General features: G+C 62.8%; 2 protein-coding genes and 1 long non-coding RNA gene across 3 annotated transcripts; all 3 read right to left on the bottom strand.

Moving 5' to 3' along the window:
* Positions 1-875: 875 nt before the first annotated feature.
* On the bottom strand, positions 876-5,567 carry LOC131275875 (ral guanine nucleotide dissociation stimulator-like). The gene is made up of 8 exons (XM_058287503.1): positions 5,377-5,567; positions 4,947-4,979; positions 4,482-4,603; positions 4,232-4,330; positions 3,722-3,914; positions 3,313-3,528; positions 1,887-2,001; positions 876-1,394 (listed from the first exon to the last, which is right to left on the bottom strand). The coding sequence occupies exons 1-8, from the start codon at positions 5,392-5,394 to the stop codon at positions 1,219-1,221; spliced, it is 972 nt and encodes a 323-aa protein (XP_058143486.1). The 5' UTR covers positions 5,395-5,567; the 3' UTR covers positions 876-1,218.
* Positions 5,568-7,033: 1,466 nt separating this feature from the next.
* On the bottom strand, positions 7,034-11,246 carry LOC131275869 (ral guanine nucleotide dissociation stimulator-like). Its single transcript, XM_058287491.2, has 7 exons — positions 11,183-11,246; positions 10,511-10,567; positions 9,676-9,869; positions 8,560-9,428; positions 8,038-8,253; positions 7,653-7,756; positions 7,034-7,168 (listed from the first exon to the last, which is right to left on the bottom strand). The coding sequence occupies exons 3-7, from the start codon at positions 9,839-9,841 to the stop codon at positions 7,039-7,041; spliced, it is 1,485 nt and encodes a 494-aa protein (XP_058143474.1). The 5' UTR covers positions 9,842-9,869; positions 10,511-10,567; positions 11,183-11,246; the 3' UTR covers positions 7,034-7,038.
* An 85-nt stretch (positions 11,247-11,331) lies between these two features.
* On the bottom strand, positions 11,332-13,185 carry LOC131275874 (uncharacterized). Its single transcript, XR_009183348.1, has 3 exons — positions 13,020-13,185; positions 12,558-12,623; positions 11,332-11,376 (listed from the first exon to the last, which is right to left on the bottom strand). It is a non-coding gene; the product is annotated as an uncharacterized lncRNA (long non-coding RNA).
* Between the last annotated feature and the right edge of the window lie 11,134 nt (positions 13,186-24,319).

The raw sequence follows: 24,319 nt of genomic DNA, 5'->3' as shown, positions 1-24,319 counted from the left end.
CGCGTGGGGTCTCTGGCCGCCAGGAAGCAGCACTCTTGTCTTGGCATCGAGAGCTCCCGCGTGCTGCCACAGGCTCCGGCCAGCAAGGAGAGCCCACGGGGAGCCCGCACAGAGGCGGGGCCTGCGGGGATTTTCCGGGGGAAGGACGTGCACAGGGAATGGCACGGCAGTGGGAAGCACTCGTTCACAGGGGGCTGTGGTGAGGACACCAAGGAGGCCCAGCTGGAGCCCGGGATGCTGCAGCTCAAACCCCCGTCCCCGCCTCAGGGAAAGGAATTCTGGTGCCAGGGATGAGGACGGCAAAGCAGGAACTCCAAGGTCAAGCGTGGACCGTGAGGCCTGAGGGACACTGAGGAGGCCGGGTCTGCCTGTCCTTGCACTGGAGCCAAGAGGCCTCCTCGTTTGCTCCTCTGGCCCTTTGCATTCCACATTCTCAGCTGTGTTCTCCTTCTTGCCCTACCTACTGCTGCTGTCACCCTATCGTTTGCCCTTGAAAATGACAAGTTCCTATTTGGTGTGCAAGCAAAGCCTCAGGCAAGAAGCGGGAAAGGTTCCTTCCTCCTCCAAAGTGGTGGGAAGTCGGCCGCTGCCTGCCCGGGCTCAGGAAACGGTCTTTGTGAATGGTCTAAGCCCGACAGTCCTGGGTGCTCTCGGCTCCCGCCGGGTGGAACACCGAGACGCACCATAACGCTCTCTGCTGTGGGTGCCCGAGTTGGCTTCAGGAACCCGGACAGGGGCAGCTGGCTCTTGTCGCTTCTCCCTTCTAAAATCAACGGATGGCTCTGCAGGAGTTCTCCTTTGATTGAGCACTGGGAGAGCCTGTATCTCATTTTGATGAACACAGGAAATGCAAGAACCAAACTCAACTCCCAGGCTATAGTGGAAACAAGAATTTAATAATAAAACCCTCACATCGAACATCTCCTAAGGACAAAGGTAGGTATTGCCCCTTCCCTTTATACAGATAGTCTTTGTTGCTGTTGAGTCTCAATCAAGTTCTTTGACCGTCTCCCGCAGATCCTCCCTCCGACTAGCCATGTTTGGAGCGGCAGGACAGGCCCAGGGGTGTGAGTGGAGTCTGGGGGTGGCCCAGACAGGCTGCTGGGGAGGGAAGTGCCTGCCCGGCCTGGCCCACGGTGGCTGGGGTCAGCAGAACGACTCGGCCAGGCGGACCTGGAAGGGAAGGGGGCCCTGAGGCTGGGGGGCCGCTGGGGCCAGTTACGGTTTCCCCTTTCGGAACCTGGGTCCCTTCTGCTGGCTCCCGTGAAGGGCTGAGAGAGCTCTCCCCTTGACCTCGGCATCCAGGGGCGTGGTCTTCCTCAGGAGAAGAAACCGATAATCGGGCGAGGGCGCCATAGCGTAATACACGTTGGCGTCGTCCGGGATCTGCAGTGCTGGGGGCGTGGGGCAGATGGGGGGTCAGCCGTGCTCCAGGGCACAGACGAACCCCACCCTCTGTGTCCCCATGAGAGCTGGCCTCACCCGGGCACCCGACTTCCCCAGTTCAACTCCTGGACCACAGAGGAGCTGCCTGAACGACACCCTGAATGACCAGGGAAGACTGCAGAGGCACAGCTGAAAGCGGGGACCCTTGATCCAAAAGTGACTCTGACTCCCACCTGCCAGCCTCAGCGTGGAGCTGCCACGAGATCGTCTCCTCTCCCAAGCACCCCTGCTGCCTCCCTGCTCTGGAGGCGGCGCTGAAACTGGCCTTCTCCAGCCCAGCGCACGCCCCTGAGCCCAGCACTCCCCGGGCCAGACTGCCGAGCCCGCCAAGGGCAGCCCCGCACCGAGGTCTCCTGAGCGGGGTCTCCTACCTTCGTCCGGGGCCGTGCTACCCCCACCCACCACTGTGCCCCCGCCCTCTCCACTCGCCCCCGACTCACTGCCATCTCCTGAGAGGATCTGCACCAGCTGGTAGTCCGCGGGCTGCTCCCCAGCCAGCTCGTGCTCTTCCAGGGCCTTGCGGATCACGGCTGGAGCCCTGTCTTGGTCGGTCACCTGCGGTAGGTCAACGACAGGCCTCAGGACATTGGTCCTGGAGCCGGCTCCCCACGGCGCAGCTGCCAGAGACCCCGAGGAGGCCCCTCTGCTCGGGGCTGGGTCTACAGGGGCCTCCCCGTCTTCTCTTGCTCCCCCGGGGACACTCCACGCACTGAGGGCTCTTTCCCAGTCATTCCTCACCCCCTCTCCTACAAGAACCTGCACCTCTGTCTTGAGGGTGTTTCCAAGGGAGGGTACAAATCCCCTGCCCCGCAGGCTGAGCCCCGGCCCCTGGTCCTCAGCCTGCACAACTGCTAGGGGCTCCCAGAGCCCTGGGACAAAGGGTGGCCTCGCAGCAGAGGGTGGGGACTGTGGAGTGACCTCGGGGCCTCTCTCTGTCCCTCCTCCCTCCCCGTCACAGGAGAGGGCTCGCCCTCGGGGAGGGCCCCTGCCCTGCCCCTGCCCCTCCAGGAGGCCTCCGCGGAGCACTGAACCCCAGGCAGGACACACACGTCCAGTCCAAGCTCAGATGTTTGTCTGAGAGGAGGCTGGATGACACCCTATGGCCCCACAGGATGCCCTGGGCTCCAGGAGGCAGCTGTGCTCAGCAAGGTCTAGAGCGCAGCTGCCTTGAGCACGAGGGCCCGGGTGCAGGCAGGGCTCAGGCCAAGGGCCACTCAGTGACAGCTTAGAACCAGCAGGCCAGCTCCTGGCCACAGGAGAAGTGCAGCCAGTGTGGCTGTGCACCACCGCAGCTCTGCAGCCTCTGGGCCGAGGAGCAGGGGTGGTTCCATCTGCACGTCCATCCAGGATCTGGGCCCTGCTCACACCTTCATGGCCACCGCCCTGGGGCAGACCCCGTCCTCCCCTCTGGGTCACGGCAGCAGCCCCTCACTGGCTGGTGTCTCCACCCACCACCTCACCGTCCACTCTGGGGCCAAAGCTCTCCTGCTGGCCCTGCTCTGCTCTGACCCTTCAGGGGTTCCTGAGAAAGTCACGCTCCGTCTGGCAGCTCCAGGGCCTGATGGGACCTGGCTCCCAACGCCTCTCTGACCCCAGCCCTGCCCCCGACCCCTGCTCCTTCAGCCCTGGCCTCGCGGCTGCTCCTCGGCCCGCCAAGCACACGCCTCCTCGGGCCTGCCTGTGTCCACCGTCCTGAGCCCTGACTGCCGTCGCACACACGCTCTTCCTGCCCCTGGTCGTGGCCGTCTGTCCTTCCCCAGCCACTGGTAAGTCTGCTCCAGGGTGGCAGGCAGGGACCACGGCACCGCTCAGGTGCCTACGGCCTGAGCCACCGTGGCTCGGGAGGTGGCTGCTCGCCCGGCTCACCAGGATGCTCTGGACCTTGCGGCCGCTGTCCTCTGCCAGGGCGACACGGACGAAGCAGCGGTCGCCCACGTGCCGTTTGTCGCGCGGCCGAGAGTCACGGCACTTTCGGCTGGTGCGGGTGGCCCTGGCTTGGATGGAGGAGGAAGAGGACGTTCCTCCCGACGCTGCCGTGACGGTGGAGCCGATCCGAGACGATGCGCAGGTCGACGGCCCCGGCTGTGGGGGACGGGAGGTCAGCAGAGGCCGGGAGCCTTGGGGCAGCCCGGGCTGCTCGAGAAGCTCCAGGAGGCTCTAGAAGGTCTGGACGAGGCAACGGGGCTCCACCCCTGGTGGACACGGGGAGGGCCCAGCAGGCACAGGAGGGGCGGCGGGAGGGCGAGGGCCCCAGGGAGCAGAGCTAGGCAGTCACCTTCACTTCCTGGCTGTCCTGGGCCTCCGGGACGTGTTCCAGGTGGATTTCCACCGCAGAGCCGGAGGAGCCAGCCACGTGCGCGTGAGGAGAATCCGCGGCATCCCCGCCGCTGAGGTCAGGGCCACGCTGGAGCTGGACGCTGGAGTGGGTGGTGCGGCTGCCGCTGGACTCAGCATCAGGGCCCTGGCGGCTGGATGGAGGCTCGGCTTACCTTGGGGCCTCCCCTGGCATGCCTGCCCACCTCTGCCCTGCTAAATCTGCACACAGCTGAGTCCTAGGTCCATCAAGAGGAGCCAGCGGGCCCCGACTGCCCCAGAGCTCACGCCGCAGCACCCCGTTGCCCAGAGGAGGAAAGAGGCCCAGGGAGGGGGCGACTCTCGCAGCCCCAGGGCTGGTCGGGAGTGGAGCTGGGATCCCGGCGCTCAGTGGCAGGCAGGCCCCCCAGCCCACGCTCAGCCTGGAGCTCCCCTTGAGCCCACTCTCGCCTGCCCCGCGAGGGGAACTCACTCTCCGCTCCAAGGTTCGCTGCCTTCCAGGGACTGTTGGGCCTGGAAGCTCTCACTGGCCGCCTCGGGTGGCGGCTCCCACTCATGAGACAGGAGGAGGCTACAGGAGAGGGGAGGCCGTCAGGCTCCCGGGGTCCACACAGCAGTTGGCATCCGCGTGTCCTGGCCTCCTCGGGCAGCAGGGCCTACGCGGGCCCAGGAGCCACCAGGGTGCTCCCCCCCACCGGGGCCTGGTGCCCCCCTGGCCTCACCTCTCCTTCTGGCCGAGCTGCTCCACAGCCTCAAACCAAGCCCTGAAGCGCCCGTCGGGCACAAGGCGGTCGTAGCAGCAGCGCGCCTGCAGCTTCTGCAGCTCGGCCACCAGCTGGTCTTCCTGGGGTCAGACGGAGGAGGAGGCACTGCTGAGGCCGGGGTGGGCTTGCCCGGTGGGCCGGGGCCTGGGGCCCCTGGGTTCCCAGCCCTCCCCTGTCTTCCGCGCTCTACCTGCCCTCAGGGCTGAGCTCACACAGCTTTCCTCCAGGAAGTCGGCCTTCCACCAGGTGAACCCCCACCCTCCCGAGGGACGAGGGACAGGGCGGCCCTGTCTTCTCTCCTCCAAGTCCCCAGCAGTCTTCCAGGAAGCTGCCTGCAGCCCGGGGGGGCCCCTGCCAGGAGGCTCTCTCTGTCCAGCCCCCACCCCCAGCCCCACCCCCGCACTGCTGCCCGCAGCTGCTCACCTTCCTCCTTTTCTTCAAATTCACCGTTGTCCCCTGGAAGGCAGAGAGGTCACATCTGTCACCAGGGGCCCCTAGCCATTGCCGTGCCCGTCGCCCCTGAGCCCTTGTCGCCAGCACAACTGCGGGTTCCATGGGCACAGGGCAGCCCAGACCAGGCAAGGACCCAGGCAGGCTTGTGGGCGCAGGAGTGGGGCCTCCAGGGGAGCCCCAGCCCGCCCAGCCCAGCCTCTGACCACAGTGGACACATGCCCCGGGACCAGCCTGCGCTCACTCTGCTGCCACAAGACCACGGCCGCCTGCTCCAGGGCGCCCGGGAGGCTCTCAGGAGATGCAGTGTGTCCACTGCTCAGTGCTCGGGGCTCGGGCCGGCCTCTCCTCCCAAGCATCAGGGACCCTTTCCCACGCGGCCCCGGTCCCCTGGCTCACTCACATCCAGAAACTCCGGCATGGCAGAGTCCACCAGCGAAAACTGAGTGAGGAATGTCCCCAGCCATGGGACAGTGCCCTGGATGGCACCCTGTGGCGTGGAGTGGGTGGGGATGAGCGCAGGCGCTCGGGGTCCCCAAAACCCTGCCCTGATCACCCCGCAGGCTCAGACTCCTAGGACCACCCAGCATCACCCCGGCACATGCTCGGGCACCCAGCTGTCACCCCGAAGTTCCCCGCCCGGCCTTCAAGGACACCAACCTCTCCTGCAGTCCCCTCCCAGCACCGGCGTTTCTTCCATGCCAAGCCCACACCCTGCCCCACCCAGTCCCCCAGCCCCGGCTCTTCCAGGCTCTTACTCTGACTTGCTGCCACTAGTCCCCGAGGATTCCCTCGGCTCCCGGCCCTCAAGCTTCCAAGGGAACAGACATGGAAGGGAGGCTGCCTGGGCTCAGAGGCCCAGGAGGGATGGCTGGGAGGAGGGCCCCTCCCTGACTTGCAGGCCACCTGCCCTGGCCCCCTGGCAGGAGCCACCCCCACCCCCTCCCGCTGCTGCTGCTTCTGGGCTCTGTTGGGGTTCACGTCCCGGGTGGGAAACTCAGGGTTCCAGTCCTGTCAGGATTGAGCGGCTCGGCGTCAGTGTCTCCGGGGCCATGGACCCCTGGACCAAGTGGACAGGTAGAAATCTGCTGCCACCACGTGCCGGAGGTGCCCTGGGGGCCTGGTGCAAGCGGCCTGGCCTCCCTGAGCCAGTGTGGACATCTGGGATGTGACCACAATGACCTGACCCCTTCTCGGGAGTCCAGAGGCCTCGGGGGTGCACGCCAGCAGCACGGACGCTCTGGGCATCCGGCTCGCCTGCTCGGAGTCCCGGGAACGCTCGGCCACGCTCCTTTTCTCCTGTCAACCCTGCCACCTGGCTGTGAGGGCGGCGCCGCTGGATGCTCGTGCTTCCATTCCGCCGGAGGCCCAAGGAAGGATGCACTCGGGGCGCCGAGGACGGGTGTCTCCCTCCGGCTGGAGGCTTCGTCTGCGCTGACGCCGCCCCAGAGCCCGCCACTGCCAACAGCTGTCCGCTTCTTCCGGCCTCTGCACGTGGGTGTGCGAGGGGCCTCGTGTCGCCCCAGCCGTGGAGCTGCAGGATGGGCTGTCCCGGGAGGCCTAGTTGAGCAGATCCTGCCTGCCCCAGCCCACAGGACGGAAAACCCAAAGGCCGCCCGAGGCCCGCACACAGGCGCTCCCTGCCGGGGGTCCACTCAGCATGTTCTGCCTGCAGGGGCACCCCGTCCTCCAGCTGCACGGCTGGACATTGCAGCACTGGACATCAAAGATGTGCTGTGTCTTCTAGGTGGAAGCTTCTAGTTTCAGTCAGAAAGGACCCACCGTGGTTCCCCATCTCCCAAAGACTTCTCCTAGCTCTCGGACACAAGCCATTCATAACAAGGCGCAGGTCTGAGATCCCCACATGGATGGAGACTTCTAATCCTGCCGGTTCATCATCTCCTCCTGGAACATCCCAGCGCCCCCCTGACCGCGTCCGAGCACTAACCCCGGCCTATGGCCCGGCAGCTGCCCCCCACCTGCCCACGAACCAGGCAGAGCCCTTGTCATCTTCCTCCAGAAGAGGCCAGACAGGACGTTTGCAAAGAAACACCCAGGGAAACACTCACAAGCCCCCCTGCTGAGCCCTGGCCCCCCGCCTGCTCTTCACCTGGGAGATCAGCTCGCTGCGCTGGGAGGAGTTGCTCTCAGTGAAGAAAATCTCAGACAGTGTCTGAAAGAGGTGGAAGCTGTCCCTGGGGGAGGGCAAGAAGGAAGGAGAAAGGTGGGAGTGGGTGGGAGCGTCCTGGGGACAGCCCACTTGGTCGTAGCCGGATCCTGGGACCCGGACTGCCTGGGGGGGTGTTGCTGAGACTGGGCAGCTCCGAGCACTGCAGGACAGCGTGGGCTTGGGAGCTGAGCTCTCAGGCGGGCACCGCGGGGACCCCCATCCTAGTTGACGAGCGGCTGGTATTGACATGGGACCTGTCCCCTGGACAGAGCGGGCTGCTGGCCAGCACACCCTGGACGTGCTCTCATCTGGCTCGACTCCGTGCCTGACCGCGGCCGGCACCAGTGGTGACACACAACAGCTGACCTCAGGTCCTGGCGAGACCGGGCGCCCCAGCCCACCCGGCCCCTGCCCGGGTCCCGCGGCCTCCAGGCTCCCTGCTGGGTGATGCCCAGCCTCCCGCGGGGCCCCTGGTCCTCCCTGCGTCCCCTGGAGAGAAGCCTGCCCACCTGGAAACTTCCCCCCATGTCTTCTTCTGACGGCCAATCGCATGTCTTTCGAGAGCAGAGAGGATGGCACGGGCTGAGGAGAAGTTGCGGAGGGTTCGGCACTCCTGGGGAGGGAGAAAGAATGGGCCTTGAGGGGTGGTCTGAGCGTGCCCTGCTCCCGTGCCAGCCCTCTCGGCTGACCTCCCCCTCTGGATGAGAGACCCCCACGGAGCCCCTGAGGGCGAGCCAGGGCCCCAGGGCGGGACCCCCAAGCTCCACCTGAGGAAGAGCCTGGGGGGACGTGAGGAGGAAGGAGGGCTGTGCTCCAGGCAGGGCAGGGCCCGGAGGCCGAGAGCCCACCAGAGCGCCGGGGGTCCAGGAGTCCAGAGAGGGCCCCGGCACGCACCCTGGCCACCTCGATCCAGTGCTCCACCACCCTGGCCTTGTCTGCGGCCTTCATGCTGGGGTCCCCGAGGCAGGTGGCCATGACGCAGTCGGCCACGCGGTTGACCTGGCTCAGGACGGCGCACACGGTGGGCGCCACGTGCTCCTTGCCCTTCTGGTGGCGCTGGGACCAGATGGAGCCCAGGCAGTGGTGGGGCACCACCTTCTTGAACAGCTCCTGGGGAGGAGGGCAAGTCAGCCGGCCACGCCCGCCCCCAGCTCAGATCCCGTGGGTCCTCGGGACCCTGGCCGGGGTCATCGTCACAGCAGTGTGTGTGGCAGGGACGGCTAGTGTCCTAGGTCCCCTCTCCAGAGGTGCAAGTGCGGGCTTGGGATCAAGAAACTCACCCAAGGAACAAGGCAGGCAGGGGACCAGGGTTTGGACCCAGATCCCAGGATTGGGGATCAGGGTGGGGAAGGCTGGGGCGGCAGGTCCTGGGAGGAAGTCCCCCCCAGCTCCACCCGGCCTGGCCCAGCTGCTCACCGCATCCATGAGCGACAGCTGCTCTGCCACCAGCTCAGGAGGGAAGGCCAGGAGCTCAGGCTTCTGCTCATGCAGGCTGTCCCCGCAGGTCCCGGGCCAGGGGCAGGAAGGCTGTGGGGGGGCAGCCTGCCCTGCTGCTGAGCTGAGCTCTGGCCGTGGCTCAGGTGCTGCCGACAGACTTTCCTCCCCCTCGAGAGCCGCTGCTCCTGAAGGAGCCTGAATCGGCTGCAGCTCCAGAGCGGGCACTGGAGCGACCTGTGCAGGCGGCACTGGAGGTCGCGGTGGGACCGCCTCCCCCTTGCCAACTGCTGGTGTGGATGGGGCTGCCCCTGCAGATGGGGCCGGCTCTGCCTCCGTAGGGGGCACTGGCGCTCCCTCCACAGGTGGCAGTGCAGGTGGCCCCGAGGCCTCTTCTAGCTCACAAGCCGGCGCTTCTGCTGCTGGAGGAGCAGGCTCTCCCTCGAGAGTGGGCAGTGCCGATCCGTGGAGCGGTGGCGAGGCAGGTGGAGGTAGACTTGCCCCCGGCTCTGCAGCTCCTGCTCCTGATGGTGCTGCAGCTGCCCGCGGCTCCTCAGCAGATGCTCCGGCTGACCGGGTCGGATGGTCGCGCTCCAGGGAGGGCACGGGCCCCATCTCTGCGGGGGGCAGCTGTGGTGGTGCTGGAGCCACCTGCAGCTCAGGAGCTGGCGCCCCGGCACAGAATGCGTCACGCTCTATTTGCACGGCAGGTGCTGGCGCCACCTCGCCAGCTGGCATTCCGGGTGGTGATGGAGCCGACTCTGGCTCTGGACCTGTGTCGGCCGCAGGGGGTGGAACTGGTGCTGGCGGTCGCACTGGAGGCATCGGTGGCTCTGGAGCTGACAAAGGAGCTGGACAAGAGGCAGTTTCCCCACCATGAATGGCTCCGAGTGCCATTCCAAAACCGAGAAGATCCCACTACCTCTAGGGGAAGATCCTGCCCAGGAAAGTGCTCCCCACCGCAGGCTCCCAGGGGACATGTCTGGGGCTCCGCTGTGCTCACAGCCCGAGGGCAGCCTCTGCTGGCTCCTGCCTCTGCGGTGCAATCCCGGCCCCCGGCCCACAAGCTCACGTGCCCCCACCCCGAGGGCCCCTCACCCTCTGGCTCTGCCTCCGTGGGCTCCGGGTGTCTCATCCGGGCAAGCAGAAGCACGACACGGAACTGCAGGCGAGAGCCCGGCAGGTGCTCCCTGGCGTGGGCCGCCAGCAGCTGGAGGCAGGGAGAGTCCGGAGGCTGCAGGAAGTCCTCCCAGTACTGGTCCATCCAGGTGCCCAGCAGGGCGCAGAGGGTGCTGAGGGCAAGGGGACAGCACGGTCAGATGCCGGCCTTGCCCTCCCACTGCACAGAAAGTCCACGAGGACAGCAAGGGCTCTGACTGGCCTGGCCATGGCCCGGTGCTGACACACAGTGGGTGCTTCAGCACAGGGTGAGTGCGGAGGGGGCAGGGCCCGTCCTCCCGCCCCGGGCCCTCGTGGCCCCCCCAGGAGCGTTTCCCCGAGGAGCTGCCTCATCTTCTGCCTGGTGTCGTGTGTGTCTCCCCTTCCCACGGACACTGCCCCCCCTCCACCCCTGCAGGAGGCCGACGGGACTGAGGTCCCCGGCAGATTGGCAGCAGGCTGCTCACCACCTCCCATAGGGGGTCTGCGAGAGGTGGTGTTTGGGGGCCTGGGGCCTGGGAGGGGGTGGAGGATGGGTGGGCTTCTCTGGGGAATGAGCCCCCTGGCCTCCTGTGCAGACAGTGCCCCAGGACCCCACCTCCGCTTCCTTACTCCTTGGCAAGGGGAGGGGGAAGCCCTCTGGACTCAGCCTTCCAGGGGACGGAGGACCCGTGGCCCCAGACCCCGCCCAGTCCTACCCAGACACCCACCACCCGACTCCCCACGATGGGGTCTGGGCACGAGAGCCCCTCGCCCTCACCCAAGGTGCACCTACGTTTTCACGTCAAGGCGTCCAGGAGGCTCACCCTTCCCACCGAGGTCACCTCCATACCTAGGGGAGACCGTGAGGCTGTCACAGCTGCTGGCTGAGTGTCCCCCATGCTGAAGATGGCTCGGCCTATTGCCGGCGGCCCCCCCTCCAAAGGCCCCCAGAAGGCAGCATCTTTGGTCTGCTGAGTCCGCTGCATGGAGCCAGGTGCCGAAGGGAGCGCGTGCACCGAGTAGACATGTGCCGGCTACCAGGGGAAGGGGGAGCCCCCAGCGGCACCTCCTCAGACCTGGGGGAGACCTGGAGCCCTCTGGCAGCCCACAGGGATCCGTGCTCTGACCACACCAAGGTCGGAGGCCCGAAAGGGCTCGCAGACCTCCCTGAGAAATGAGAAAACTGGGTGCGAAGTGGGCGAGGCTGAGAGCCTCTTCCCTGGGGAGAGGGAAGTCCTGCCCAGGAGCAGCCCAGCGCCTTCAGCCGCCCTGTCGGGGAGGCACCCTCGGGGCGGCACTTCCCACTGACCCTGCCAGTCTGTCCTACACTCAGCCCTGGGGGCTGGTCCTCAGGGCGCCCCTTCCCAAGGAGGAAACTGAGGCCAGCGGGGGCAGTGGTGTTTCTGAGACGCCCAGCGCGTGGGGGGTACAGCAGCCCAGGGGGCGGGTGGGGGTGGGCGCTCACCGGTGGAACAGCCGGTCCAGGACCTGCTCGGTGGAGGCGAACACGCGGTAGGTCTCCAGGAAGTTGCAGACGTAGCCGAGGTCGCCCTCCTGCAAGGCGGGCACCAGGTGCTCCGCCAGGTCCTCCCAGCGGCCGGCCTGGACCGTGCGCACGGCGCGGCTCTCCCCCCTCGCGAGGACCCCCTCGTTCTTCCTCTGGGGTGGGACAGAGGGGGCAGTGTGGTCAGACGCAGCGCCTGGACCCAGCCGGGCATGGCCAGGGCCACCTGCTGCCCCGAGCCCTGAGCGACGTCCTGCGAGGGGCCGTGTGGGCCTAGTGGAGAAAGGTCCTCGGCCTCCGCACAGAACCGCAGCTGAGCCAACACCTGAGAGGCGAGGCCCCTGGCCTGAAAGGGCGGGTGCCTGGAGGGTCCTTGGGGGAGAAAGGCCCCTGCAGGGCCGAGGGGCTGAGCAGACCCTGGGCAACTGCAGACCCTCCTGGTCAGGAGACCACCTTCTGGACTGCACCATCCCGGGGCCAGAGCAACAAGGGGATACCGTTGGCCACCGCGACCCCACCTCAGGACAAGGAAGGGAAACGCCAGGGCCAGGGCCAGGGGCTGCAGGGACGCTCCCCCCAAAGACAGCCGGTGGTCCCCCGCCGCTGCCCCTCCACAAGGTCAGCTGGCCCTCGCTGGAGAAAGGGAGGTCTGCGTGTCCTCTGCCCGGCCGGCCCTTTCCTGGAGCCTCTGCCGGGGCCGGGAGGACCACTGCCTGGGGGCCTGCGGGCGGAGTCCAGGGCAGCAGAGCCGGCAGGGCCCCGGGACAGGACCTTCAGCTCTAGCAGCCCCGAAGGCCGAAAGGCTGCTCTGAGCCGCCACCCTCCTGGGATCCTGGGCAGCCGAGGCAGCCCCAGCTCCTACCCGGGAAGGTCAAGGAGGCGGTTCTGGGAGACGGCGAGAACCCTCCTCAGCAGGAGAGCTGACGGCTCGGAGCAGATGGGCAAGGACAGTCACGGAGATGCCGCCGGGGACATGGGGCCAAGGAGGGGACTGGCAAAGAGCAGCACGACGCGCACGTGTCTGCGGCACGCCCACCCTCCAGCCGGCCATGATGGGAATTCTGCGCTAAAAACCCTCTCCTGCCCCTCTCCACATGAGCAGTGACATTCCCCCGTCTGTGCAGTGGCAGTGTGCTGGGGGACTGGGGGGTCCCAGGTTCCTCGGGAAGCAGGATATGGGGCCACTCAGGTGGGAAAGACTGAAGAGCGCGCAGGGGGGTGGGGTCAGGGTGGAACACGGCCCCGGAGTGCTCCCCGGCTGCCTCGGGCCCCACTCGGCGGCTGCTCTCACGTGGAACCAGCTCAGGCCCTGGCCGGGGCCCGGATGGACCATCACCTTCCTCAGAGAGCCGGTGTAGACCAGCCCCTCCTCCAGCTCCTCGCCGACCACCTGCGTGGAGCTCTGCGAACACAGTGCCCGGCGGCCGGGCCAATGGGCGTCACCAGGGGGCCTGTCCTCCCCCGCAGGGGAAGCTGGCCCTCCATTGGGCCGGGACCCAGGGCAGGCCCAGGTGGGCTCTGCCTTCCCCCAAGCCCGGTGGAGAGAACAGGGGAGCTCGAGGCTCAGGATAGACATGGTCCACATGGATGTCCCCAAGCTGCCTCTTCCCACCCCCCCGTGACCTGGCAGGGGACAGGGAAGGCCCTCTGGGTCCCCAACCCTGACAGCCGCTCCTGCCCGCAGTGGTCCCCCTGTCCACGCCCCCACAGCCTGGGAAGAGGATGGACGTGGGGCTGCCCAGGAGGAGCACAGCAGTGGCCTGTGCTGAACAGGCTCCCCTGGACCACCCCGTGTCACCTCTGGCTGCCTCCTGGGTGCCGATGGCCATTGGCTCTGTGGCTGAGGCCTGAGCCAATGTCGGAAGCGATGGCAAGGGGATTCATTCCCGCTTTGGTGGAGGCTGGAGCCTCGGGGTCGCGCAACGCAGCAGGAGAACATGTTGCTCTCTCGAGCGTCTCCTGCCAAGTGAGCTGGGAAGGGGCTGCCTGTGGAATCTGGGTGCCTGGTTACCAGGGTTCCAAGTTCTGTCACCGAGGAAGTGAGGTCACCTCCTGAGGTCATTTCCCCTGGGCCCTTCAACTGTCAGAACCTCACCAAAGTCCCTCTGCATGGCTGTCTGTCCATGCCCTCTCCTGGATCGCCTTGTTCCCTGGACGCCGTTCTGCCAACACGTCCCCCTCACAGCTCCCTGGGAAGGCTGCGGGCGGCTTGGGCCACTGCTCGGGGGAGACCCAGCTGGGTTCAGAGCCCGCTGCTCTGCCCTTTCTGTTTTGGGGAACCCAGGCTAGTCACTGGGGCCCACCCCTAGTCTCCTTACCACCCAGCGGGATCCATTCTAACATCACTTCCCGGGACAGCGTCACGTCGACGGGGGGCGGACACCGTGAGCCCCGGAGTCTGGGTTCACACGGAGCGAATGCACACACTCAGACACGGGGAAGCAGGAAGGGGACGGACGGAACCCCGAGTCCAACTCCACACAGGGCTGGGGGAGGGCCGCGCGGTCTGCGGAGACCCACTTGCGCTCCTGGGCTGCTGTCTCCATCTGGCAACTGAGACCAAAGTCAGACATGGCGACTGTGCCACCAATCCTGCCAGAGGCTTCCCATTGCCTTGAGCATTTCTAACTCTATCTTGTCCACTTAAGAGTTGGAGGTAGAAGCAAACATTTAAAAAGAAAAAGCAAGCACAATTGAATAAAACCGTAATAAGGAAATGAAAACATGGAAAAAATAAAGAGGGCACACCCAAACAACAACAACAAGAAAAAACACCCCAGGTAAAACAGGTTTCCCTCTTAGGCCCCTAGGAAACACCTCAGGCTGCCATTAATCAATCACTCTGCAACCTGCCTTCCACAGGTAAGGTGAGGTGCGAGGGGCCGCGGGGCCGACGGACCGAGCCTCAGCTGAGGGAAGACCCCAGAGGAGGACTGACCTAGGAGAAGGGGTGGCGCGGAGTCACCCTGGGGGCGCGGGGGGCGCGGGCACTCCGAGGTGGGCAGCCCAGCGGCAGTTCGGGTGTGGAATGGGGAGACGCAGGGCAGTTCAGGGCCGGGGGAGGGTGGGGGGCATCCAGGCCAGGGGGCGGCCTGGTTGCTAGGCAACCGCTGAGCCTTGGTCCTGGAGCCTGAGGGCGGCTGTGCCCCCCTGGACTGGCCTGCGAGGGTGACCTTGGAAATGCGCTTCCTCAGCTGTCCTCACTCAGGCAGCTCCGAAACCCTCCCCCCGAGCCGGCTTTCTGTCCCTCTGACTCAGGAGCTCCCTCTAGAGCGTCCTGGGTGACAGGCCTCCTGGGCCCTGCCTGCAGGAGCAGGCGCGTCCCGAGCACACCCGGCAGGGGGCAGGGCCAGCCCCGGGCCCCATCTGGAGCTCCGGCTGCTCGGCTGAGGAAGGCGCGCAGAGCTCGACTTCTAACTGAGTGCCATCAGCCGCGGAGGCCCAGGGCGTGGTGAGCGCTGGAGACAGCTCGGGAAGGACAAACTGCTCACACTCCTCACCGCCCCGCGGCCACACTTGTTTTCCTCTTTCCCCTCCTTCGCCTATAAAATCCCTGGCAGGGGCTTGGGGCAGAGTCCCCCCTTCCTTGCTTGTCCACGCTCAGTAAACCGCCTTCTCCCTGAGAGACGTGTTGCTTCCCTGTGGGGCCAGGTCACAGCCATGCTGGGAAACCGTGGGAGTGGGTGGGCGCGGGTGAGCAGGGCAACGCAGGAGGGCCGGGCCCCCGGAAGGCGCCTGAGTCCTTCTGATGCTCCGAGGACGCCCACGGAAGGCTCCAAGGCCAGCAGCAGCCACGCCGTTTATTTACTCACGTGTCCCGTGACGGCCGTGGGGCAGCGGCCACCCGTACGCTGTGGACACAAAGCTTATCACGGGTCGGACAGCACCAGGGGTCCGGCCAATGCACAGGGCAGTCGGCGGCACGTAGACTAGTAAGTGCTCAGCACTGAGCACGCGCACGCGGGAGTCATGTGGGTTCCCAGAACAGTGCGGAGAGCAGGTGCGCAGGGCAACGACCGCTGCCCCTCGGGCCCTGAGAGCTGTACAGGAACCTTCCAGGGTGGACTGCTGGCCAATCCCACCCCACCCTTTCCAGCAAGCTGCACAAGTACCTCGCGGGAGGGGAAGCAGGCATTTCGTGTCCCTACGAAAGAATGAAACAATAATCAGCATAATAACACGTGAGTTTTAAAGAAGAATGAAATAAATGTGCTCGACAACAAACCACCTAAAGGATCATCCGCTGGTGAATGGGTAAATGTACGTGGTCTCTCCCACTGTGGAATATGAGGCAATGAAAGGGCACGAAGTCCTGCAGGGTCCACGGATGGGCCTTGAAAACTTTTGCAGGTGAATGAGGCCAGTCCCAGAAGACCTGTTGTCGGATTCCTCCACATGAGCAGAGGCAGGCGGCAGGTTAGAGCTCACCTAGGACCGCGGGACCCGGGGAGTGGGAGTGACGGCGAGTGGGCTTGGGGTTTATTTTTTGGGTTGATGAAAACATTCTGAAATTGATTGTGCGATGGTTGCACTGCTCTAAATATACTAAAAACCATTGAATTGCACACTTTAAATGGCTGCATTGTGTGATATCTAAATCAGATCTCAATAAAGCTGTCATAAAACAAACAAAAAAGCTCCTCTTGGGAAGTGGCTGTGGCTCAACCGACTGGGCTCCCGCCTACCATATGGGAGGCCCTGGGTTCACTTCGTGCCTCCTGGTGAAGGGAAGCCGGCCCGCGCCCACAGAGAGCTGATGGCCCACGTCCGTGGAGAGCTGGTGCAGCAAGATGACACAACAAAGGGAGACAAGCAGACACAGAAGAACATGCAGCAAATGGACACAGAGAGCAGACAGTGAGCAAGTGGCAAGGGGGGGATAAATTAAAAATAATAAATTTAAAAAAATGAAACAACAACAACAAAAACTCCTCTTAAGAGAGGATGGGGCCCAAGACCTCTGGCCAACAGATTCTTGACAAAGGTGCGAAGTCGTTCAGTGGGGAAAGAATGGTCCTCAACAAGTGGTGCTGGGGAGACGGGATGACCCCGTGCAGAAGAACGAAGGTGGACCCTGTGGCAGTTTTAGATTATTCATGAACCCCTCCCCCCAGAAAAAGATCATGTCTGTGAACGGGTCTGTTCCTCTGGGTGCGATAGCTTTGAATGCATTAGATTGAGCTGACATGTCTGGATTAAATCACCTGTTAAGATTAGGGCTTTGCTCACTTGACATAGGTGTGCAATGGACACAACCAATCCAATGTCCACAGAGAAAATGTGGAATGGGTGTGGGAACGGTAGCCATGGGGGCTGCTGGGTGTGGGGAACGGGAGGAAGAGATGAGATGTGGAGGCGTTTTCGGGACGTGGAGTTGTCCTGGATCGTGCTTCACGGACAATTACGGGACACTGTAGATCCCCCCAGGGCCCACTGGATGGAACGTGAGAGAGTCTGGGCTATGATGTGGACCATTGACTATGGGGTGCAGTGATGCTCAGAGATGAACTTACCAGGTGCAATGGATGTATCACGATGATGGGAGAGAGTGTTGCTGTGGGGGGAGTGGGGGGCGGGGGCGGTGGGGTGAATGGGACCTCATATATTTTTTTTAATGTAATTTTAAAAAATAAACAAATAAATATTAAAAAAAAAAAAAAGAAAAGGAAAAAAAAAACAACTCAGGGGAGCCGATGTGACTCAGTCAGTGGTTGAGCACAGACTTCCCACATTCGAGGTACAATTCCGGGCCACAATACCTCAAAAAAAAAAAAAAAATCCCATATCAGCTGTCAGAAGGCCAAGGTGACAAAGAGAGCTCTCATCATCTCCATTGGGGGCCCAGCAGCATCTGGACATCCTAATCTTCATAATCCTTGCTCTTGGGAAATATTAATGATTTAATCCCCACAGTTCACTCCCTCTCCTATGTGGCCATCTCAGCGAGATTTAGACGCTACCCTGAGAAGTCCAGATTGGAGTGATAGGCATTCTGACTTGATTTGACACTTTTACAGGGACTGCAAAACTGAAGAAGCTCTCCTCAGCCCTGGGTGCCCTCCTTCCCCTCTCCCTAAGCAGCCAGCTGAATTCCCGGCCATGGGTGAGGTCACAGCGGAGGAGGTGGAGAAGTTCCTGGACTCGAATGTGGGCTTTGCCAAGCAGTACTACAACCTCCGCTACCGGGCCAAGGTCATCTCAGACCTCCTAGGGGCCAAGGAGGCAGCCGTAGACTTCAGCCACTACCACTCACTGACCAGTGTGGAGGAGAGTGAAATCATCTTCGACCTCCTGCGGGACTTTCAGGAGAACTTACAGGCTGAGAAATGCATCTTCAATGTCATGAAGAAGCTGTGCTTCCTCCTGCGGGCAGACCGCATGAGCCTGTTCATGTACAGGACCCGCAATGGCATCGCAGAACTAGCCACCCGGCTCTTCAACGTCCACAAAAATGCCATCCTCGAGGACTGCCTGGTGGTGCCCGACTCCGAGATTGTCTTTCCACTGGACATGGGTGTGGTGGGCCACGTCGCACACTCTAAAAAGATTACCAACGTCCCCAACACAGAAGAGGTACTTTCTTCTCCACAAGGGGAAGGTTTGCAAGAGCAGTGAGGTGTTATTCCATGTGGTTCTGGGGTACAAGTGGGGTGGAGAGCTGCTGGCCAGCAAGGCTGGGCTGATGACAAATTGGTGTTCTCTTTATTTACTTATTAGCTGATAACTTCTTATTTTGAATAAGTTTTTCAAACTTAACAGAAAGTTTAAAATAGGTCAAATAACTATATTTTTCATTCAAATCACCAATTGTGAACAATTGCTTTATCTTTCCTTTTTTTCCTTAACCAATTGAGAGTAAGTTTTAATCATCACGTGCCTTTGTTTCTAAGTACTTCATTGTATATTTCCAGAACAGGGCATTTCTAACATATCCACAGTATGGTGATCAAATTCAAGAAATATATAACATTGATATAATACTATTATTTAATAAATGGTCCATATTTAAATTTAAAAAAAAAAAAAAAGATTAGGGCTTTGCTTCCACCATGCCAGTAGGGTGTGACTCAGGGCTGAGTCCCGCCCCCTTGGTGGCTGATGCAAAGGGACACTCACTCGAGAAGAAGAGAGGACTTGGTCAGTTTTGATCCTGGAGCCCTGGGGAGAGCTGAGCCGTTGGCCTGAGAGTTTGCAGCTGAAGAGAGCAGAGCAGCTGAGCCCGGTGCCAGCCCACAGCGGAGACTGGATGCAGCTGGGCCCACGGAGCCCAAAGAGGAGGAGGAAGGAGAGACCAGGAGAGGTCGCCCGCCATCTTGCTTCTCCACGTGGCAAAAGACTTTGATGAGAAAACAACCTTGATTTGGATGCTTCGGGGCCTTCTAACTGTAAGCTTTTACCCCAAATAAATGCCCTTTATAAAAGTCATCAGATTTCTGGTTCTTTGCATCGGCACCCCTTTGGCTGACTAATACAGACCCCTACCTCATATCATGTAAAATGTTAACTCAAAATGGACCAATGACATATAAGAGCTAAAAACCATAAAACTCTTAGAAGAAAACGGGAAAATCATCATGACCTGGGATTTGGCAACAGATTCAGATTTTAATTCATAAGTATGAGCAATAAGTGAAAAAAAAATAGATAAATTGGACTTGATCAAAATTTAAAACTTTTGTGCTTCAAAGGACACTATAAAGAGAGTGAAGAAATAACCCACAAAATGGAAGAAAATATTTGCAAATCATATATCTGAGAGGTGTTTAATATACAAAATATATAAAGATTCATTACTATTCAACAACAAAAATAAAGATCCTATTAAGAAAATGGGCAAAGGACTTTGTATTAGTCAGTCAAAGGGGTGCTGATGCAAAATACCAGAAATGGGTTGGTTTTTATAAAGGGTATTTATTTGGCGTAGGAGCTTGCAGATACCAGGCCATAAAGCATAAGTTGCTTCCCTCACCAAAGTCTATTTGGAGCAGAATGGCTGCCAACGTCTGCCAGGGTTCAGGCTTCCTGGGTTCCTCCCTTCCAGGGTCTTGCTTCTCTCCGGGTTCAGGGTTCCTCTCTTCCCAGGGTCTTGCTTCTCCCCGGGTTCAGGGTTCCTCTCTTCCTGGGGCTGGCTTCTCTTTCCTCTGTGAGCTTGCTTCCTGGGGCTCCAGCTTAAGGCTTCAGCATCAAACTCCAACATCAAAACCCCTCCAGTCTGTCCTTCGCCGAGCCTTTTAGCTGTGAGTCTGCACCCCTTGGTGCGGGGGACTCAACACCCTAATGACGTGGCCCAATCAAAGCCCTAATTATAACTTAATCACGCCCAGGTACAGACCAGATTACAGACATCATTCCTTATCTATTTTTGGAATTCATAGCCATATCAAACTGCTACAGACTTGAATAGATATTCTCCAAAGAAGAAAAACAAATGGCCAATAAATACATGAAAAGACGTTACCCATCGTGAATTACCACAGAAATGCAAGTCAAAAGCACAATGAGGGAAGCGGATTTGGCTCAATGGATAGAGCGTCCGCCTACCACATGGGAGGTCCAGGGTTCAAACCCCGGGCCTCCTGACCTGCGTGGTGAGCCGGCTCGCACATAGTGCTGATGCACGCAAGGAGTGCCCTGCCACACAGGGGTGTCCCCCATGTAGGGGAGCCCCATGCGCAAGGAGTGCGCCCCGTAAGGAGAGCCACCCAGCGCGAAAGAAAGTGCAGCCTGCCCAGGAGTGGCACCGCACACACGGAGAGATGACACAGCAAGATGATGCAACAAAAAGAAACACAGATTCCTGGTGCCGCTGACAAGAATGCAAGTGGACACAGAAGAACACACAGCGAATGGACACAGAGGACAGACACCTGGGGGGGTGGGCGGGGAAGGGGAGAGAAAAAATAAATCTTTAAAAAAAGCACAATGAGAGGCCACTTCACATCTATTAGGATGGCTATTATTAAAAAAAACACAATGGATGGTAACAAGCGCTGGTGAGGGCGTGGAGGCTGAATCCTCGCGTCAAGTGGCACAGCCACTGTGGAACAGAGCTGGGCAGCTCCTCAGAAAGGTCAGCACAGAGCGCGGGGCCCCCCGTTCCGCACTAGGTATACACCCCGAGGAGTCGAAAGCAGGGGTGAGGATCGCTCCTCACGGAACAGCGGCCACAGCAGCTGTATTTACAGCAGCCAAAGGTGGGGGCAGCCCGGGGGCCACCAACAGATGGCCGGCTGGACGAGGCGCGGCGCACGTGGGAGACTTTCCTCCAGCCGCAGAAAGGCTGATGGCGTGACGCGTGGAGGGACCTTGGAGGCGTGACGCTGAGTGACGCAGCCCAGGCGCAAGGGACAGCTCTTGTCCGATCCCACTCACACGGAATGCCTAGAACGGGCAGGTGCACAGGGCAGGACGTGGGGCGGACGCGGCCAGGGGCTGGGGAGGGGCCGGCGGGGAGTTAGGGCTTAGTGGGCAGAGCTTGTGGTGATGGAGCAGTTTTGGTAACAGACAGGCAATGGCTGCACGCTGTGAAAGTCAGGAATGCCACCGGCGCACTTAAAAATGGTTAAAATGATAAAGAAAAGGTTAAAACGGCAAATTTTATGTTATGTATGTTACCGCGACAATGTTTTTTTAAAGGAGGAGGCGTGACCTGCTTGTTGCTTTCTCTGTCCTGCTTTCTGGAATGCAGATAGGATGGCTGGAGCTCCAGTATCCTGCTGAGGAGAGTGGCGCAAAAACACAGGAAGGGTCTGGGACCATGGCGATAGTAGCTGCCAGACCAGCCCCGGAGGCCAACAGACGCTCGAGGGAGTGGGAGATTCTCTTCTGTTTCACTTAAACCGCTGTTATTTTAGTTGTATGCCATTGCTTGTAGTCAAACTTACTTTAACATATCGCAGTAAAAAAAATGTCTGGAGCCAATTTCCCAGCCTCCCCCTGCTGTGGTGGTCTCATCTGAACAGTGAGCGCACAAGCAGGTCATCGGCGTGGCCAGTTGAGAAAGTGCCCCGTGGGTGGTGCAGCCTTAATGGACCCGGGCAGGCCGGCCTCTGGGGAGCTCCGGATTCCTGGCACGTCCTGCCCGTGGGCCCAGTGGGAGCCCAGGTCCCGCCTCTGGCCTGTAGAGGGCCTGCCCCTGCCCCGTGGCCTTGGCCCTGGACGGGCCGCAGCCGCCTCCCGGCCACCTCCAGGCTGTGCGGCCTCGGGCTCTGCGGAAGGCAGAAGCAGCCTCCCAGGGGCCTCAGCCCGGCCTCCCCTCCAGTCTCCCTGGGGGCCGCCTCGCCAGCGCCTTGTCCACAGCTCAGCAGGTACCCCCAAGCCTGGGCCTGGAGGGCGGGGGCGGGCCCGCGGGGGCCGCCGGGTGTGAGTGCGGGACCCCCACGAACCCGCGCCCAGGACACAGGTCAAAGCTGTGCACCTCCCACACCCCCCCTGCAAGCCCCCGCTCTCGCCAGTGCCGGCCGGTTCAAGTGCTGACCGTGGTCCTGACCCCAGCCCAGCCGGCCCAGCCAATCCTGACCTTAGCCCCCCTCACCGGCAGAGCACCCCAGCGCTTTCCTCCCCATCTCCATCCGACCCCAGCGGGACCCTCGTCCTAACCCCAGGTCAACCGAGCCCACCCCACCCCACCCCCCCCACCCTGATCCCAGCCTCCCCATCAGCACCCTCGCCCCACCCGGCCCCGGCCCCGCTCTAGTCTTCCCCTCCCTCTAATCGAGCCCAGGACCCCCAGGGGGCTCGGCTGGCATGCAGGTGGGTGGTAGAGGCGGGTCGTTTCCCAGGCAACAGGACCTGTGGCTGGTGTGGCCTTGGGGGAGGGCACTGACCCTGATCGGGGCTTTCCGTTACGTGGAGGCTCATCGGCTCCCAGAACTGCCCCGCTGCCCCTCCAAACCCCCCTGATTCCCACCCGCAGGGCGCATGCTCCTGCCGGGCCCCCCACCCCCCCCTCCCCAGCCCAAAAGGGAAGTTGGAGACGGGGCTGGTGTTGGGAAAGAGAAACTGAACCCTCACCCGGACAGCTGCCCTCGGCAGGCCTGGCCTCCAGGTCAGGTCAGGGACCCGCTCTGCCCGCCCTCCCAGGAGCGTGGGGCGCCCGCTGCACACCCCAACCCCGACGCGCACGCCAGCCCCAGGAGGGACTTGAACGCCGTCCTCAGCCTGAGATCCTGGGTGACCCCGAGCCTCGCGCCCGGGGACGCCACTGTCCAGGGGGGCCGTGGCCCGAGGGGGGCGGCCTCAGGGCTGCTCCCGCCCCACCCCCGCTTCCTAGACCCCCCGTCGTACCTCCAGCACCCCACCCCGGCCAGGCTTTCAAACGGGGACCAGGGGCTCCCTCCCCAGGGCCGTCCCTGCCCTCCTTTTCTCAGGACAGTTCTCGGGGCGGCAGCCGGCTTTGGGGTGGTGCGGCCGAGCCAATCGGCAGGACGGGGAGGGCCTGGCCCCGCAGGTGTAGGGCTGGGCTAAGCAACGGCGCGGCAGCACGACGCCACTTTGGCTGGTTCTAGAAGAGTCCGCACGTGCCCTCCAGAAACCCCTGCCGCCCTCCTGAGCGTCCACCCAAACCCCACCAGGACACCTGTAGCTTCTGCAAGTGGGGAGCTGGGGTCAGCGCAGACATCACTGCTGTCTCCAGTGGGGGGAGCCTCCCTGACACCCCGCATGGCCCCGGGGTGCTGGTGATGCAGGCAGAGCCCCCCCTGTGGCCCTGGGGTGCTGGTGACGCAGGGAGAGTCCCCACGTGGCCCTGGGGTGCTGGTGACACAGGCAGAGCCCCCGCATGGCCCCGGGGTGCTGGTGACACAGGCAGAGCCCCCGTGTGGCCCTGGGGTGCTGGTGACGGAGGCCGAGCCCCCGCATGGCCCTGGGGTGCTGGTGACAGAGGCCAAGCCCCCGCATGGCCCCGGGGTGCTGGTGACGGAGGCCGAGCCCCCGCATGGCCCTGGGGTGCTGGTGACACAGGCTGAGCCCCCGCATGGCCCCGGGGTGCTGGTGATGCAGGCAGAGCCCCCGCATGGCCCCGGGGTGCTGCTGACACAGGCAGAGCCCCCGTATGGCCCTGGGGTGCTGGTGACAGAGGCCGAGCAAGGAGGCCACAGGCCCCGCCCGGGCCAGCCTGCCCCTCTCCTGGGCAAGGAGCAGCTGGGGCTGGCCAAAGAAAGGGTCCCAGCCAATGGGCAGACCCGCCTGCGGGAGCACCCGGGGGGCTGAGGCCTGAGGGACGGCCCGTGCCCGCCATGCCTTTTCCTTGGCTGCGCCCCACAGGCCGCGCCCGCCTCTGCATTTGGCTGAGCGCTGCTTAGCTGTCTCCCCGCAGCCCAGGCCCAGCCGGCCCCGGCCTCCGCTCGGCCCCTCCCAGGTGCCCCCCAGTAGCCGCTGGCACCAGCCAGGCCTGAGCCCAGAAGAGGTGCACGTGCCGGGGCCGGGACGAGCAGGGTCACAGGTTTCCTGCCCCCTCCCCCGCCCCCGCGCCTCCGCGCCCTGCTGAGCCAGCGCTCAGGGCCAGGGGGCATTGCCAGCGGGTGAGGCGCGTTTTCCCTTGTGTCCTGTCCCTGTGGCCCCAACACCCTGACCCACGGAGCCCCGGAGGGCGCTGAGCCCTCGTGTTTCTGGGGGCCACCTGGCACTGCGCCCTCGAGCCGCTTGTCGCCCTAGACTGGCCCTGCCACCCCCTGCCCAAACCTGAGCCCCGAGGCCGCATCCTGCTCCGGCCCGCGGAGGGGCCCGCGGGGGCCGGGGGTTCTGCGCTGCTGCTGGCACGTGTCCTCAGGCCCGGGAAAGGCTGCTCGCCAGCTGCCAAGGACAAGGCGAGCCCAGTGGCGTGCGCCAGGCGCCTGGAGGATGCATCCTGGAGGCCGAATGAGGTTTCAGCGGGCAGACGACTTGGTGGGAGGGACAGACTTGGGCAGCTGGAGAGCCCACGGAGAGACGGGACTGGCCCCCGGTGGGTCAGTGGGGGCCAGGGAGTGAGGCTGCAGAAGGGGACTGGAAGTGAGGACCTTTGGCGACCGGCTTGGGACCCAGAACTCACTGGCAATAGGGAGCCACAGAGGGTTTCTGAGCAGTGGAACGAGCCTTAACGGCAGCGCGTTGTGAGCG

This window comes from Dasypus novemcinctus, chromosome 24, assembly GCF_030445035.2.
Source record: "Dasypus novemcinctus isolate mDasNov1 chromosome 24, mDasNov1.1.hap2, whole genome shotgun sequence".
NCBI classification, from domain to species: Eukaryota; Metazoa; Chordata; class Mammalia; order Cingulata; family Dasypodidae; genus Dasypus; species Dasypus novemcinctus.
Note: the sequence above shows the minus strand (reverse complement) of the source record. Positions and strands in the feature narration are given on the sequence as shown.